At 32.6% G+C, this 19,053-nt stretch overlaps 1 protein-coding gene across 1 annotated transcript; it reads left to right on the top strand.

The window, feature by feature from the left end:
• The first annotated feature begins 338 nt into the window (after positions 1-338).
• Positions 339-19,053, top strand: LOC115887730 (SET and MYND domain-containing protein 4-like). Its single transcript, XM_030907206.1, has 12 exons — positions 339-680; positions 743-974; positions 1,030-1,204; positions 1,256-1,406; positions 1,469-1,636; positions 1,694-1,988; positions 6,050-6,336; positions 6,394-6,574; positions 10,528-10,678; positions 10,740-10,865; positions 15,453-15,615; positions 18,900-19,053. Exons 1-12 carry the CDS (start codon positions 589-591, stop codon positions 19,018-19,020), a joined length of 2,142 nt encoding a protein of 713 aa, XP_030763066.1. The 5' UTR covers positions 339-588; the 3' UTR covers positions 19,021-19,053.

Below are 19,053 nucleotides of genomic sequence, written 5' to 3'. Positions count from 1 at the left end.
TCTCAGTTAAATACAAAGGCTAAAAGGTTTTTAAGCAATCCATAAATCTAAATCGAATTTTCGCTTGAGTTATCCCATAATCCCATCACTGATTTTGACGCTCAGGCTCTATCCTTTCCATATCTCTGCGCAACACATACAATCTGGCAACATCCAGCAGATACGCATGTGTGGTATCGTTGAGTAAATGCGGCAAATAGATGTCTCATGGTAGTCATCAGTTCAGTTAGTTATTCTATGGTAGTCATGGTCAATTCTGAAAACGAAAACGCACCATATGGTAGTTCTTGGGTAGTTCAAATGTATCAATGTATTTTTCATATGGCATGCAATGGCATGTCTTCTGTCATTATCTCTGTCACATCGACTTCTAACCTACTTTGGCAAAAAAGCCGTTTTGGGAAGTTTTCATCTTAAAAAAAGTATTAAATGATATTTAATTTATTTCGTGCTACAGTTTTCAAAATACTTGTTAAATAAATATAGTACATATATCTATGTCATTGATACTAGATATCTGTTCAACAAAATAGTGTATCAACTACAGCAAATTTAAATAAACGAGGAAAGCCAATAAAAAAAAACAAAATGGATTGTCTTCTCTCCTATTATACGGAAAAATTTACAAAAATTGACGGGAATATCTTCGAAGTATTTACCAAATTTTATAGTCTCGACTTGTAAGAAGCTAATTACTATAATAGTCATTTAACACCTATTAAATGATTGTATGTATTTTTAGATCACAAGTTGATTCATGGTTGGAAACACAATTCAAAAACAAAGTTAAGAAAGATAATTCTATGTCGACATTTTATAGACAGGAAGGTAACAAATGTTATGCTCGAAAAGATTTGTTAAAAAGTTTAGAATTTTACACGAAGAGTTTGTGTTGTGCTACTCCTAATGGACGAGAATATGGGCTTGCTTTAGCTAACAGATCTGCAGTTTCCTTTGAAATGAAAGAATTTGAGGTGGATCTCATTAATTGTTTTACTGGATTCAGAACTATCATGTTATGATTTTTAGAATTGTATACGGGATATTGACTTGTGTTTTAAAACAAATTATCCTAGGGATTTGAAGCCCAAAATATATTTAAGGAAAGCAGAGTGTTATTTTGAAATTGGCCAAAAAGATGATTTGGATAAGTGCATTAATGAAGCTCTAGAGTTTCTATCAACTCAAAATATAAGTGAAAAAGGTTGTATAATGTATAACTTAAATTGTTATTTTTACGTAAATTAAATTATAGATAAGCATATCTCAAAATTAGAACAAATGAAAATTTCTAAAGTAAAAATGAAGCACTCAGATTTTAATCGTGATAATTCAAACGAGTTTCCAGAATTCAATGCTGGTGAAAATGAATGTTTTGCTTATGCATCATCAAAAGTTAAGATGAGGTGAGAATAATATACATAACATTTCGTATTTTGATTGCTCTAAAATACTTCCCTTGTTTTAGCTATGACAAATCAAAAGGAAGACATGTATTAGCCAAAACGAATATCAGGAAAGGAGATGTTTTATTTATAGAAAAAGCTTTTATTTTTGCACCCGTATTTAAAGAGAATAAAGAATTCTATTCGTTTAAATGTTATAACTGTCTTAAAGATATAATTAGTAGTATACCGTAAGTGTGCAATTGTGCATACAAATTTTTCATTATGTTCAAGTGTGAGATTTTTAGCTGTCAGTCGTGCACGTTGTGTGTTTATTGTAATGAACAATGCCGAATATCCTCGTGGGACGAATGTCACAAATGGGAATGCGAAGGAATGCAGGCTAATATATGGTACGACCTTGGAATAGGATTTCCCGCTTTTAAAGCGGTGCTAAAAGGTGTAAAATCGGGTTTTAAAAACGTTAAAGGAGGATATGAAGAGGATATTAAAAGGTTTGGATCGAAAGAGGACAATTATCCGTACTTTAACAGATTGGTGTCTAATATATACAAGAGTAAAAATGCTGCACCATATATTGTGGTAAGGTCAATATGATATACAGGGTGTTTTGCTTTTTAAATTAAAAAAATTAAAAGACAGGTACATAATATATCCTATGACATGAACCCATGATCATAATTAGAAATGTTATTTTTGATGATGAATATCATAAAATGTGTGTTACTAGGGTTGTTTCTGCTCTTAAATCTATTTTTAATTATTTGTTAATAATTGAAATATTATAATTTTTGTACTAATTAACTATTACAGTTTATATACTAAACCAATGTTACAACTTTTAGTAACTTTGGTAGAGATTCTAACTAATTAGATAATATATTTTTAGTGTTCAATTTCTTGTATGTTATTTAAAATTTCTCTTAAATTTCAAAGGTTTGTCAAAAAAGTATTCTGTATTTGTCACAGAATTTTTTGACTAAATTCTGTAGATTATAAAGTCTGTGCAACTAATCAGGAAAGGTTTCGACAGACAACATCCAAAAAATGATAGAAAATACAACATACCTGAGAATTAAAATGACAGAGCACAAATGTCACTGTCGTACTTTTTTTTGATCAGACTGTATTAATATCGGTGGGATTGTCGCTGCCGACCTGCGTAACAGCGGTAAGTTCAACCCGCTAGACACCTCGCGCCTGCCGCAGCAGCCGGCCACACCGGCGGAAGTCACCCCGGCCGCCTGGACGGCGCTGGGTATTGACGCCGTGGTGGTGGGGCAGGTACAGCCGAGAGCGGACGGCAGCTACATGGTGTCTGAAGCCTCGTTCTCAGAACGACGCTTTTTTTGCTGGCGACAGTGGTTGACACTTCAAAGAGCCAATGAGAGTTGATTAAATTTAAAATTGACATCTATTTGAATTTTGGATACAGCTCATTTACTGTCCTCCATTCACGCAGTTGTGCAGCTCTGAACTGTTCAAGAACGCGATACTCTGACTCCATTCAATTGTGTCATGAAGTTCCAGAACTGCTCCGCGCCATATGGAGGCACTAGGCTATCGGGCACAGCTCCTTTCAAGACCGTTCTCGAGTAGCCCCAGGGCGTAAAGCCCGGAACTCGAAGTTCGCGAATCGAGGACAGCAATTGGCTTAAGCACCGGTCTCAGAACTTTGTACTGTCGCGAGTGACACGTCAAAAGAACCATTGAGATTTGTAGAAAACAAACTAGCTGTGAATTTTAAATTTAAACAAATCTCATTGGTTCCTTGAAGTGTCAACCAGTATAGCCATCGACAGAACCTATGTAGGAACTTTATATTTAGCTATACAGAAGCAAAACGATTTTGTAGTAGACCAAATTTTTAGTGAGTTTATTTGTAGTTTTTTTAAGCTATATTTTTAATGACGTCTTTGTTAAATCTTGATTATTTGATAATGAATATTCAGGATAAGTGTGCAAAAATTATTGTAACAAACGACAAGTTTTTACCTGTGAATAATATTTGTGAAAAGCGAAAAATACAGATTAGTAAAGCTCCTTAAAAGCGTTGTTTACTGTTGATAACTGTCATAAAAATTTAATTTATTTTGTAATATTTGGTTTGGTAACTTTTTATTGATAATATATTTGTTATTTAGCGTTAAAATCAAAATTTATTTTGAAATAATTGAAAGTGTGGGCTGTGAAGGAAGAGAAGTACCATTTCTTCCTGTTTTTTATTTTTTTTTTGCATAAAAACGTTGAGAATGCATAGACGACTATGCCTATTCCAGTTTAGAATTTCCTCTTTTCTTGTAATCACGTTTATAATGTTATTTCAATTGCATTTTTTTCATTTAAATTACTAAATTTGGTATTAAATTACAACGTCACAATAAAATATACCGGGTGCGTCTCGAAAGTGACTCACCCCCTATAACTTTTTTATTTTTTCATATAAATAAACGAGATTTGGTATGTTAGTATATGACATAAATTAGGATTGATTGGCGTATTCAATTGTTTCGGTAATGACTAAAACTTTTGATTTTTAAATGGCAATTTCGGTATATTTCTACTTTATTCGATAGAAAATGACACCCTGAGTAGAATGACGTATCATATGTCAAGTTTTAACATTTTTGCACAAAAAATATCGTATTTTAAATTTCAATCTAGAGTGCCATTGCTATGTTAAAAACACTAATTTTTAATCAAGGAGCCTTGGAAAATTAGATTTGATTATGAACCCCATGTTACAATTTCAAATAAACCATATGCGAAAATGTCAAAAGTTGACAAATGATATGTCATTCTATTCAGAGTGTCATTTTCTATCGTATATTATATTTAAATAAAATCAGAATTATTTAACAAACTCTTTATTTCTGTACGTTAGTCGAGAGACTGCTTACAAATTTTCAACTTAAGAATAATCCTAACAAAAATACTCTTCGTCAGCACATCAGCGCAGCGGCCAGCTGCCTGCATGACGTAACACCTGCATCAGCGAATTTATACTCGCCACACAATTTTATAAAAGTAAACAATATAGTATCGTCCGTAAAAGGCGTAAAATAATATAAATGTAACACGAATAAAGTAGAAATATACCGAGGGTGCCATTTAAAAATCAAAAGTTGTAGTCATTACCGGTGAAACAGGAAGTGTCCAAAAACAATTGAATACGTCAATTAATCCTAATTTATGTCATATACTAACATACCAAATCTTGTTTTTTTGTCTGAAAAAGAAAAAAAGTTATAGGGGTGAGCTACTTTTGAGACGCACTAGGTATAATAACAATATTATTACAAGACACAAGATCAAAAAAAATTGAGACATTTAATCGTCGCTTCTGTATGGTTAAGTTGTGGCATTGTTAAATTTTACTTAAAAATGCAAAACACCCTACTATCTTATTTAATATTAAAAAACCAGAAACAGAAGAAAAAAGACTCAAACTCTCGGTCTCAACATTTATATTAAAGTAAACTGTGACACGTTTCGCTCATACACTAGTGTTCTTTTAATATGTAAAATAATGTGAACGTGTATGGTGTGACTTTAATTGTACATTTGCAGTGGCGTGCAGTATCATTTACAGTAGGGTAGGCAACAGAATCAAAAATATGAAAAAAAACTAAAAAAACGTATGTATTACATAATATATATGTACAATGTACGTATATAAAATTTACTGTCTAACGTATTTTAACTTTAAACTCAAACAAAAGAAAATTCAAATAACAGCAAATAAATTTAATTATTTGTAGGTGCAAAACGAATAATCTGTTTATTATTCAATCATTATTTCTTCCCGATAGGCGACTCAACGACTGGCGAATTAGCTAAAATAATAACCGTACACAATATTGCCAGATTGCCAATTGCCACTGCCTAATAGATTTTATGTACCAAAATGATTTTACAGTCAAATAAAATAATAAATGAAATCATTTGGAAACAAATACAGATGACAGACAAGCAAATTTCTAATTTGCTACATAATACAAATCTTTCTGAAACACAGTTATTTAAAATTGATCATATAAAATAACATGGACTGTTTCTTACATAGTTCTGTAATAACATCGGAACTGGCAATACCGCATCGGCGGGATCGAGACATTGGGTGCATCCGTGCTGCGGTAACGCACTGCTTTTGCTTGTCCATATCCATGGAATGTTAAGTTGCGGTCGTGCGTTCGATTTCGAATAATGGGATGCGTTTTTTAGGTAATAATAAGACGTTGAACAGGTGGCGTTTGTTTTGTATGATGTTTCCGGCTTTGCAACCGTAATAAACACAATACTAACTTACTATTTAGAAAAATAAAACAATGTAGGTCGCATTGTAGGATTTGTAGGTAGATATATAATGAAAATTGATCAGATAAATATATTTTTATTTTGCGTCTGTCTTGAATAAATCGAAAGGTAGGCAATGCTTTTTTGTCTATATGTAATGCACGCCACTGTACATTTGTCTGATGATGCTTGTATGAGCAAAACACACACAGTCACAGTTTAGTTTAATCTAAATGTTGAGACCGATACTTTGAGTCTTTTTTGTTCTGTTTTTAATTTATAAACCAGGTGTCTTTGAGAAGAATGAATTCATTTAATATTACTGATATTCTTCTTCTTATTATTAGATGGCTGCAATCGTGGTAACATATCTCAAAAAGTACACTGACTTTTTCTCATGGTTTCTCAAGCAAAAAAACTGTCCCAAGGACGATTCCAATAATTTAATCAGATATATCGGTGGCCTTATCACAAAACACATTGCTCAATTATCGTGCAACTCGAGCATTATAGAGCACTGGACCTACTCTTCTACGGATCTCCTGTTCCCAGATATATTGATTACGATAGCTTGTGGAATGTTTCCGTCGGTCAGTATAATGAATCATTCGTGTCGACCCAACGTAACAAACTTGTAAGAATGCCCGATTTAATTTCATTTAAGATTACTGAATCTTGGGTTATATTTCAGCTTCATCTGTGATACTATAGTTGTAAAAGCGCTGGAAGACATACAGGAGAACGAGGAAATATTTAACTGCTACGGAATAGATTACAGGGGAATGAACAAAGACCAGCGGCAAATAGCTTGCAGAAGCCTGTATCATTTTGAATGTAAATGTGTCATTTGCAGTGACCAGTCTAAGGAAGTGGTAAGTTTTTTATATTACATTTTTAAACATAATATTGTTACGTTTTTCGTCGGTTCCGTGTGGATAGAAAGTCTAATTTATTTAAACACAATTTATTTTACACTAAGTAACAAAACAATAACGATAAAAGACTTAAAGAACTATTTACAAACTATTTATATTAGAAACAGTTTATTTTGAATTTAGCGCGGCAACTGTACTCGTCTATTTGTTTCTGTCCTCCTCAGGCCCCAGGCGTCGGCTTATATACCTACAGCCAAACAGTTCTCGAATAATCCGTTAGATGTTAGATCATTAGGTGCCTAGAGAAGGTTTAGAATGTTCTCGTATGTACTACTCCATTCCAGTGGAACTCGATTGTTCTCGAACGTTCGAATGAATCATTACGGTGTCTATTCTTTAATGCGATATTAAGGTCATATGGGGGCGCGACATATTAGTTAGTTAGGTTATGCCGAGTCTACACGGGTCCGCAACAGTATGTAGTTTTTTATGAGTTCTTATTATTTTTTGAAAATTCGGTGTAAAACCCCCCTTACTCATAATATGTTACCTTATATTTTGTCCGTCAGTTAAAACCTTAGATCTTATAAACTTATTTATTTTCTTAAATAAGTGAAAGAAGCTCTATTTTGGGTTGGAATTTTGGGCTCAAAACACAGTTTAAATGAGGCGATTATAGGGATTCACTAGCTCTATCCGTAGAGGTCTCACTGGTCGTTTAGCTACTTACCGTTTCGGAGATATTTGCCTTTTTCAATTTTAGCAAAATTTCAACTTCAAATCGTTTTCTACGAGTCCTTATAAAAATCTAAGAAACGAAAAATAGCCCGTGGGAGGGTGCCATCAGTCGTCTATCCGACGCTGCATAAATGGTTTCTTAGAATTGAAGGGTATCTACACCCTACAAAAAGTCAAAAAAAACTTTTTTCACTTATTCCGATTTGAAAGATTTTTGGGCATGGATCGATACAGATTGATTAGTTAAATTCTTTAGTATATACAGTTTGTCAAAAAAATACATATAGGTTTCGCAGATAGACGCAGTATTATTTCATATGGCTCTCTCCACGGTAAAATACTAGAGAAAAATCATTGGGTGGCTTTGATAAAAATTTACTATGGAAAATGCCATATCAAATATAAAACCGCGAATATCTGCGAAACCCTTCAAAACAACAAAAACAACAAACAAAACAAACAACGCTTTATTGTGCAAAAAGCCAAAACAGCTTCATCGACAAAGCACTCACAAACAACAAAATCACAAAAAAATACAAACAACAAAAAATACACAATACAAATAATACAATTCAAAAAAATTTAAGTCTTTAAAATTACAAAAAGAATATACATGGACAATTTTAGAACAGTACGCAGTAAATAGATATAATTTTAAAGTTATAGAATATTAAATACTTGACCTTTGACCAGTGTCCATTTGACCATTCAAAATTGTTCATAATCAAACATCAACAAAAAAGTCGTTTACCGCGTATAGGGCTCTCTCCAGTAGGTATGATTTTAGAGCCTTGCGAAATGCGGGAAAGAATGAAAGCGATTTGATATTCAAAGGCAGATGATTGTACATTTTTTTGGCATTGTACAGTATTGAACCCTTAACTAGTTCTGAGCTCGGGGTTGGCAGATAAAGATAAAAAAAAAAAAAATTTTGAAATACTCTAAATACAAAAAATGTTCATTTTTTAATTCTCCATCTATTGAAAAAATAATATACAGGGTGTTCCATTTAAAAAATAACGAAGATAAATTATTTTATATTTTAGAAAGTTTGGCGTAGAATTTTGAACATCCTGTATGATTTACAATTACCATATTTATAGCAAAGTCCAGTCGATCTAAAGTAAATACATAACATCGTTTTGATTTTAAGACATTTCTTGTATTTTTAATATTTTTTTTCAGAAAGGCTGAATAAATATATTTTTTATTTATTTATTAATATCTCTGAAACTATCGAAATATATCTACTCATATCTTAGGATTATGTAAAGTGATCTGAAAAAATGTCAAAAATGCAATAATATACAGGGTGTTCCATTTTAAAAAAATCATCCCAATCCACTCACACGTTTTTGAGCCACCCTGTAGAATATTTTCCTGAAATACATCCTAGAACATACCTTAGATTTACACTTAAACAAAATTCCCAAGTTTTTTATTCTAGGAGCTACAGATGCCCGACGCACTATTGCCGGACCCTATACTGCTACAAATTCGAGGTACGAGCATTGGTATTTCGGAATTCCAAACCAAAAACGAATTTTTTTGGAAATCAATTTTATTTTTTCCTGGCGTTACTTTTTAGAAAACCAAAAATCTATTTGCACATTCTCATGGCTACTTTATTAGGGCTATCTGATAGTATTTTTAGATTTTCAAATTATCTGATAATTTGTGAGATACAGAGGCCAACTTAATTTTTTTAAATACGCACCTGCATTTTTTATTTGAAGTTTTGAAAGAACTCGATCTCCTGAGTACAATGATATGCCACACTTGATGCTTTATTTTGTTTTAGGTACCTTAACAATAACAAAACTATTTAATTATTATTTAAAATAATTTGAAGTCCCACTCTGGTTTTTTAAATTATTTAATCTGATTATATTCATTGCACCAATATGGATCAGCGCTAATTAACATTGAATCGAGCCAATTGAAAGATTCAAACAAATAATACCCAGGTCAGCAATTTAAAAATATAATTTATAACTTTTTTTATTGTGATTTTGAAATCTCAGTGTACGATCTAATAATATGCATAATATTAATCGTAGTTATTATAAATAAGTCAACTTCTACAAACTAGTTTCTAAAACTAGTAATACTCTACATGTTCGAAAGGGTTACCACCGTCCCTAATGCACAAATTAATGTATTTTTTGTTCATTCTTATTTATAGCTCTTTTAACATCTTCTTCTTATACTTCCGAATGCATTCTGTACTCTTTATTGTAATGTTGAAATGTATTGTCACTTTTAAAAATGACATCAAGTAATGCCCAATAATTTTATATTATTTTTTATTATTTAATTGCATTTGATTATCCGTATTCAATGTTTTACTCCACGTCATTGTTAAGTTTGAAAGCTTAACAATATTGTAACGATGAATAGATTTATTAAAAAAAAACAGAGCCGGATTTGAAATTAGTTTAATTAAATTGTGTTCAAATGTCAGAAACAAAAAATATTAAGTGCGGCATATCATTGAACTCAGGCATATATATATTAACTAACGTATATTGACTCCAAACTGCATTCTGTGAAGCCGAGCCGGTGAAATGGGTATATAAATCTTCGCTCAGTTAGTGGAGCACAAGCGTTGTGCGCAAGCGTGAATTTTTAATTATTTATCGGATAACTAAACCAATCAGAGCATAAGCTGTTCATTCGTACGACTTCGTACAGCTTCGTACGGCTTTCGTTCGCGCTTTTGATATGTATATGAACTCAGGAGATCGAGTTCTTTCAAAACTTCGAATAAAAAATGCAGGTCCCTATTTAAAAAAATTAAGTTGACCTCTGTATCTCACAAATTATCAGCTAATTTGAAAATCTAAAAATACTATCAGGTAGCCCTAATAAAGTAGCCATGAGAATGTGCAAATAATTTTTTGATTTTCTAAAAAGTAACGCCAGGAAAAAATAAAATTGATTTTCAAAAAAAATCGTCAACAATCCTTGAAATTTTTAAAACTTTTTTGATGGCATCTTGGTGAACATCCCAAGGCGCAACTTTGCCCCAATTTAACCATCTGCGTATCTCTTACGGTTTCCGAGATACCAATGCTCGTACCTCGAATTTGTAGCACCCTGTATATATATATGACATCCAAAAAATGACACTACTGTCATTTTCATGGATGCTCTCGTTAGACAGACTATATCTGTTTTTATAGCTATTTTTATAGTATTTTGTCTTTTAGGAAATGTTGGATAGCTTTTTGTGTCCTAAATGCAAAGGACTGGTCCCCGAAATCCCGAACGTTTCGTTTATGTTCTGTCTCAGTTGCGGCGAAGAGTATTCACTGAGGCCTTTCAGAAAAATAAACGACGAAGCTCAAAAATATCTTGAAAGTACTATACTTCGAATTACTGTTTTGATCATTTCAAATATCTTTTTATTGTGTTCTTTCAGGCGAAGACGCGAATCAACTAGATATACTAATTAAGAGTCTTAAAATAAGAGAGAAAATATTATATAAGCATCACAAAGATTTCGAAGAGGTTTATTATAGGTTGTATAGTTATTATGTAGAAATAGGTAAGATTTATGTTATGTTATTTATTTTTCGCTTTGAATAAAAAGATTAAGGAAGGAGTATAATGCTATCCATGTATTCATGCAAGGTAGACGGACAAAGGACCCTAGGGTGGGGATCCTTGACAGTTTTGTTTGACGATTCATTTGACACATTTACATTTGATTTGAAATTTTGTGGATTTGTCAGTCTCTACTTTTTAAAGGTAGTAAATCTAGAAGGAAATTGTAGCAGAACTTAAATTAACAGTGACACTATTGAGATTTATCGAGAAAGACTGTACAATAATTGATTGTGTAGCGTGCGGTAGATCTCGAGGGAAATAATGTAATAATTTTTCGCTAGTAAGTGACTATATGATATACACACGTTTAGTAAACCGATCAGTTATGAAATTCACTTAAAATTAACTAATTATATATTTTTTCTTGCGTTTTTGCTTTTTTTACTACTTGTCAAAGATTAGATGTCAAAGAATTTAGATACGTCAATTTGACTTACCTGCTTCAGTAGCGTACCGCATGTTTGTGTTAACAAATACTTATTATAACTTATGTATTTTTATTAGAATTGTATATTTTTACGATTTTAATAACTACCAACATTTATGGACAACGTAAAATAAAACGACAAATTATTGAGTCTGCCCCATGTTTATCCTACATCATATTTTTACACGTTTTGAATAAAATTAGAATGGCACTGATAAACTGGAATTTAAGTCGATCATTCTAGGACCCCATTGGGGTCGATCTAAAATTTTTAATATGCTCCTTCCTTAATCTTTTTATTCAAAGATTTTTTGTTATATTGTATTTTTGTGGATTCCGCGGGTCGTTACATTTACACATTAGTGCGGGCGCTAGCCCATGTCTCGTGTGCAGTTATATGTCCCCTAAGTTTTTGTGCGGTGTTTTATTAAATATGTATAAGGGCCCAAAAACCAACTGGTCACACGCTCCAGATCGTGGTCGTTTAGTCGCCATATTTAAAAATGGCCGTCATGTTACTAATTTTTTATATATTTTAATATCTTCCTAACAAACGGTCGGGATTTTAGTTTTAAAGGTTATTATACTCATTTTTTGACCGCAAACAAATTTTGTGAATACATATTTTTTAACTCTAGTTCTTTTGAGAAAAGTATAATTTAAAAATATGAAACCATGGCGCGTTTTTAAGCACTAATAAAAATTCGTTTCAAAATAATAAAAGTATATTTAAATGCGTAAGACGTATTCGCAAAAAACGCGCAACAAGTATAATTTTTCAAATAAATGCAAAAAATTAAGATGTTTAAGCAGAAAACTTACTAACTTATACATGAGGGTTCTTGCATTGGTCTAAAACACTACGTTTGCATTTACAAAAGTCGCAACACATTATTTTTAATTTTCTACAGGGACATACACTTTCTCTGCAGCACATCTGGCAACAACATGGACTAGAAAAGTCTTCAGGCTTCTTTGGGTCGTCTGTTACTTGTGGAATCAAAATAACGTCTTTTTCTCTATGTAACCATAGTTCAACGGATTAAGTTTTTCACATGGTTCCAAAGCATGAATCCATTTGTAGCATTGCAAGTAGCTCCGTTTTATGTGAAGACGGATTGATCTTGAAGTAGGGGCCAAATCTTGAAAGTTTTGTAATTTTTTATGATGGAACTGATGGAAACGCAACTTATCCATCGTACTCAAGTTTGATGAAAGTGCATGAACCAAACATTCTTCTGCTTGTTTTTCCATTTCTTCATTTAATGGCTCTTTACCAAATTCTAACAAGAGCTTTTCTGCATACGATTCTGCTATTTTCAGAGCTGCTAATTTTATACTAACCTTGCTTGTAGTGTCGCAACCGGTTAAACAATGAATAGCAGGTAAAGCTGTTTAAACATTAAGTAGTACTCTGCCATCAAACGAGTGAAGTGGAATATACCGTAACGTTTTTCCTACTCCAAAGGCAACATAAAGCTCTTTAAGTCCTGCACTTTTCCACTTATGCAAGTAGTGGTAAAATGCACTAACAAAAACATCAGTATCGGTAGAACAAATAACTACCTTCTTTACGTTTGTAGTCAGTGTCATGTGAGAAATATTGGTTAGCACTCTGTCATCCGCTTCTTCATGATCAAATTCCAACGTACGTTCTTCTTCAATTCTGCCATTCTTTATACTGAAACACCTTGGCCACCCAGGTAAATGGGAATAGATGCAGTGACAGAATCTTTTTTCCGGGATACCCAATCAACAACGTATGACTGCAATAATTCTTTGTTTTGACAGGAAGCCCAGTAAGTATCAAAATCCACAGGAAGGGGTGTGTTGTCATTTGGTGCTCCATATTCCACAGGCTGTTTCCACGATTGGTTAGCCCTCTCAAATCCTTTCAAGCTTTTTTCCTTGTAAACGTCAAAAACAATGTCTATACGCTCACTTTTATAAGAGGCTCTGCATATGGTACTCCAAATGCTTCCCACAAACTCTTCATATGTTTTCAGTTTTAAATATTTAGCTGGTACATTCCTTGCAAAAGCCATAAAGTCTATGATTGTTGCTTTGCCCGCAGATTGAGGAGTTTCAGATTTTGCCGGTATATGTAACTTCTTTTCTAGTTCATGAACCAGCTACAATTTTTATTACAATTTTTTTCTTCATAAGAGGTGTAAGTTGATCTTTAAAAATGCAAAATCTGAGCACTTTTTACGGAAATATAGTCAAAAAAAATGTTAGAATTTGGCAGCCATTTTTAAATATGGCGACCAAATGACCATGTTCTGCACCATGTGACCAATTTTGTCAATTACTCCTAGAGGTACTTAACAAATCCCCGCAACAAAATTTAGGGGGCATACAACGGCACACGTGACATAAGCTAACTCTTAGACTACACATTGTAACAAGCTTAATTACGCAACTAAAAACTACAGTACACTACTAGTAACATCAAAAAAATCTCACACTAACACTGGTTTCGTTATTTTAGAATGATAGAATTTATGCCAAAATTTTATCTCTCGTTTCTCTTCATCATTGACTATCATACTCTTATAAAAGTCTACCATAACGACGTAGTAATTTTGTTCATTATCAAGAGATGTCACTAGTCATTTCTTTATGACTCTTGTGACATTATTTGTAAATGTTATAGGCTTTTGGTGCATTCTCCGCCGGTGCTGCCACGATCGGAGAATATCGTTAACAACAGATATATACAAATATGTGAGTTTAAATAGCGAGTATACGAAAACTTTATTTTTTAATAATTCCAAAAAGTGTTAGGAAGTATAATTTGTGAAAATTCTAAAAATAAAAATAAAAAAGTTAATATTTTAATATCTTCAGAAGGTCTAACTTGTATTATACCGGCCCAGACCAAGCAGAAAAAACAACGATAAGACAGAAACATTCATGTTTTACGACAAAATTGCGACAAATCCAATACATTGCTGCGACATTTTTGTCTCATTTTTGTTTTGTTTCTAAATTCGGAGACTTCAATGTCCCGTCTCGAGTCGGTAAAGATCAAAGTGTCTATGTTTTGTTCGTATATTTTACGACAAATTGTCGGCGCAGTGTGGATGGCGTGCGCTGCCAACAGTAGGAGACCAGTGAAATCTCACATGGTTAATAAAACTCATTCCCAACAACTAGTCTTTTGACTGTGTTGTCTCAAGTTTGTCTTGTCAGAATTCCCCATTTTTTGTCGCAAGTTTGTCTTGTTTTTGTCTCAAAATCGTGTTTACTTTTTGTCGCCTTGATCTGGACCAGGCATTATAATTTAGTATTTCAGCCAAAAAAACTTTTTATGTGAGTTCAACTATGGTAGCGAGCTATGTTTTACGCACCGGTTTTGCTGGTGTACTCATAATTGGGGCTATTTCGGCTATAACGAAATTTTTTAAAGGTACATAATTATAATTTTAGAAGATGTTCAAAAACATTTAATCACTAGTTGATTAAAAAAAGTATACCATTAATATTGCAGTTTATATTTTATCCTCTCTCATAGTATATGTCTATTTAATTTTTGATTATATACGAGCACTTTGTTTACTCACTTGTTTCGTCGAACTGCTTGAATCCATTTTTGCTGTTGATCAAATCGGTTTGAGAAACTATGAAGCTATAAAATGTTGTTTCGGGAGAGTTGAATATCCGGGAAAGTTGAATTATTGAATGTTATTGCACCCAACAACGCCTTAATTACGCTCTCCTTTACGCGTTAACATTTTTTCCGCAATTTTATTAACATTAGAAATAATTGTCAACACGACGCCGACGCCTAGTTCGAATTCTTTTTCACTTATTTTTTACTACCCGAAACAGCGTTACATCACACAAACCTCGTACATGAGTGTTTTATAGTCTCAATAACTACACTAGCAAAAAACTAAAATACCACGATTTCAATATTATTTTAATGCGATCAACATGACAGCCGGCGGCGTGAAATACATACTGATAATTTCTGATTTCTGTCGTTGGAGCGCTGCGGTCGGAATTTGTTGAAATCAACTGAAATGCATCAAGCCTATAAGATATCTTTTTGGCTGTACTACTACTGGTAATGTGTGATTTTCTTCTTTCTAGGAGACGCAGAAAATATGTTTAAGTATTTCCATTTGTGGCTCGAAAATGAGAAAGCGCGAAGAGGCGAAAATTCGAGGGGCATTGGAACCAAATTATACGAAGCAGCTTTAGCTATTTTGCATTGTCTACAAAGCGGACAGCCTAAAAATTGCATTAACCTTAAGTAAGTTTAACCAGACCTTGATAAACCTTTAACATTACAAGGAAATAATTGGACCTCGTCCATTTATTACACTAAAACGTGAACATTTATGCTTAATTTTTTTATTTATACAGGGTGTTTCAAAAAACGTCTGCCATCTCTCGTGGGAAGATTCCTCACGTAAAAATAAAATTTATTTTTCATATCAACATAGGTCCGATTCTGTCTTGTTTCGTTGCTACAGGGTGTTAAAGTCTTAATATTTTTTCGATTTATTGTAATTTTCTTCCAAGTACTTTTAGAGTTTCGAATAAAATTTTGAGGTAAAAGTTACTATAAATGCGACATATTTTAAACCTAAAAAAGTGTCGACATATTCACCAGGGACGTGCATACGGGTTATCACTACCTTTTTTCTCTTTTGTTAGAGAAATAGTGTAAGCTGTTTAATGCCGATTAAAAGTTATCTCTTGATATTTTGTCGATTTAGGCCTCCTTGATGAGATAAACGCAATGTTATTAATTTGCCTTGATCCAAGTCTAATAACAACCTTTAAAACATTTTAATATCATTAACTTGCGAAAGTTTTAAATTAGTACTCGTTGATTCTTCATAAAAAAATATGAAATAAAGTTCCTATAAACATTGGTATGGAAATGCATAGTTTTAGAGTTACAGGATGTTAAAACTTTAAAATTGGTTTTTTTGAAATTTTCTTTAATACCATTATATTTTATTTGAAATTGCTGTAGGTTGGACTAATAGTAATAATCACTAATAGTAATAATATTTAATAATAAATTAGGAAAAATATATAATTTATTAGTTTTATTTTAATTTTAATTTTATTAATTATTGTGATTAATTAAATTGCGTTTATCTCATCAAGGAGGCCGAATTCGACAAAATTCCAGTGATAACCCATATGCACGTCCCTGATGAATTAATCGACACTATTTTAGCATTGGAATATGCAGCAAGTATAGTAACTATTACCCTCAAAATTTCATTCGAGTCACTAAAAGTACTTGGAAGAAAATTATAATAACTCAAAAAAAATATTAAGTCTTTAACTCCCTGTAGCTACAAAACAAAGCAGACTCGGACCTATGTTAACATGAAAAATAAGTCTTATTTTTACGTGAGGAATCTCCCCACGAGAGATGGTACATGTTTTCTGAAACACCCTGTATAGGCTTTAACCTAGGCCATGGTAGAGTTGCATATAAAAAACATGTTTTAGCGTGTATTGTAACGTCATGTGGATTACACCGCGTATAAACCATATATTATTTTCGTATAATACCAAATTTAATTCGTATAATACCAAATAAATCTTTAGTTACGTCATTAACCTCGACAGACACAGCGTTGTCGATTTTACATATTTTGCTTTAATCAAAATAGTTTAGGAAACAGACAAAAAATAAAAAACTAAGTTTAAGGTGCAAATTCCTATTTTGTCATAGGACATCAACGAAACTCACCTTCCTAACAGCACTTAAGGGACATAAAGGGCCATTATTGATTACATTGACAATTTTTACAGCTGAGTTGCCACCAGAATCGCCAGCCGGAAATTTAAATCCCAGTTAGTCAGCCCGGCGCCGGATATATCCATGGTTGGCAACAATGAATTAAATAATCTCGCCTTGGATGAGGTGGCTAAAATTTTATTTGGTATATGTGTTATGTACAGGGTGGGTCAAATTCGACGCTTTTAAATGGAAACACCCTTTTCTATAGGAGATAGAGAAAAACTAATATCGGTGTCTGGAGCTCAATTTTTGTCAAAAACATGATGGTGAAAACCGCATATCGATATCTGTTACCGTTTCGGAGTTACGGGGTGTTTTTCAAAAATATGCATTTTTAACAAATCGCTGTAACTTTTTTCCTATGGAAAATGTTGAATTTTTATGAAAACATTTCCAAAGCACCTTCTTACGTAGAATTTAATGGTTTAAGTATAATTTTTTAAAAATTAATAATTTAAGAATTATCAACAGAAAATTTTATTTTTTATATGGGACACCCTGTATATTTTTAATTTATTGAAAAGAATTTAAAATTACCTTTCCAAAAATATAACACACTTTATATTTTGCTTGATTCCTCTTCGAGATATAGAGTATATAAAAATTCGCCCGCTTTAAATAAGTAGGTTTTGAACGGCACCGGCTGTAATGCAATAAAATTCTAGCTGTGAGCATCAATTAAAACGAAAATAATAGTTGCTATGAGAGATGCACAATTTTATAACAATTTAAAATATATTTAACCAACATCAACACATTTAAACTATATCTAATAACAATAAAAATAAATAGCAAACCAAGACATGAGATTTTGCTACAGGTGTTCGACATATCGACTCTCTTCTGTTATGGACAGACGGGACCGTTTTTGAACATACATCGCGGAATTTATTAACTCAGTGGGGGTGAATAACTGCTAAGTATTTCTAATTGTTGTCTAGATTATACGGAAGAATAAAGAATTTTTATTCTTCCGCAAATATATCCATAGGATTAGATCCATGGGCACTAAGTCAGGCGGCCTCGACGGCCAACGGCTGGGACCTTGGTTAGCTATACAATTATTATTCTTGAAATTGGCTGCAAAAAATTGCTGATAACTTCAGCGTTCAGAGGCGGTGCGTCGTCTTGCTGGAAAAATATGTTTTCAAGTTCCATTAAGGGCATATCATCAATAAGGGTTCCAAAGCCTACTAGTTAAAAGTGGCGAACTTTTAAAAATTCTGTATTTCGAAGGGTTAGGTTATAACAAAATATCAAGTGTGCTATATTTTTGGAAAGGTAATTTTAAATTCTTTTCAGTTAAAAAAAAAATAAAAATATAGAGGGTGTCCCAAATAAAAAATCAATTTTTCTGTTGATAACTCTTAACACATTAATTTTAAAAAAATTATACTTAAACCATTAAATTCTACGTAAAAAGGTGCTTTGGAAATGTTTTCATAGAAATACAAAATTTTCCATAGCAATAAAGTTACAGCGATTTGTTAAAAATGCACATTTTTGAAAAACACCCCGTAACTCCGAAACGGTAACAGATATTGATGTGCGGGTTTCACCATCATGTTTTTGATGAAAATTGAGATCCAGACACCGATATTAGTTTTCGTCTATCTCCTATAGAAAAGGGTGTTTCTATTTAAAAGCGTCGAATTTGACCCACCCCCTACAGTGATGCTAGCAAGCCACAGTCGGCATTTTTACTATGAGGGTCCAATTGTTTTGTAGTTTTTAACTTTCAATGAACCTTTTTTATTTTTTTTCAGGGATTTTTTACAAAACGTAGAGCATATGATTAGGGAAGCCAAAGTGGTTTTGAACTTATATTATCCCGCTTACATAACTAATAGACTGAGTAGAAAAATACAGTTTATATCGAATAAGTAATTTTTTACAGTTAATATATACTTTTACTAACAA

This window comes from Sitophilus oryzae, unplaced genomic scaffold, assembly GCF_002938485.1.
Source record: "Sitophilus oryzae breed Bouriz unplaced genomic scaffold, Soryzae_2.0 scaffold_614_pilon_pilon, whole genome shotgun sequence".
NCBI lineage: Eukaryota > Metazoa > Arthropoda > Insecta > Coleoptera > Curculionidae > Sitophilus > Sitophilus oryzae.
The sequence above is the reverse complement of the archived record's forward strand: the minus strand, read 5'-3'. Positions and strand labels throughout refer to the sequence as shown.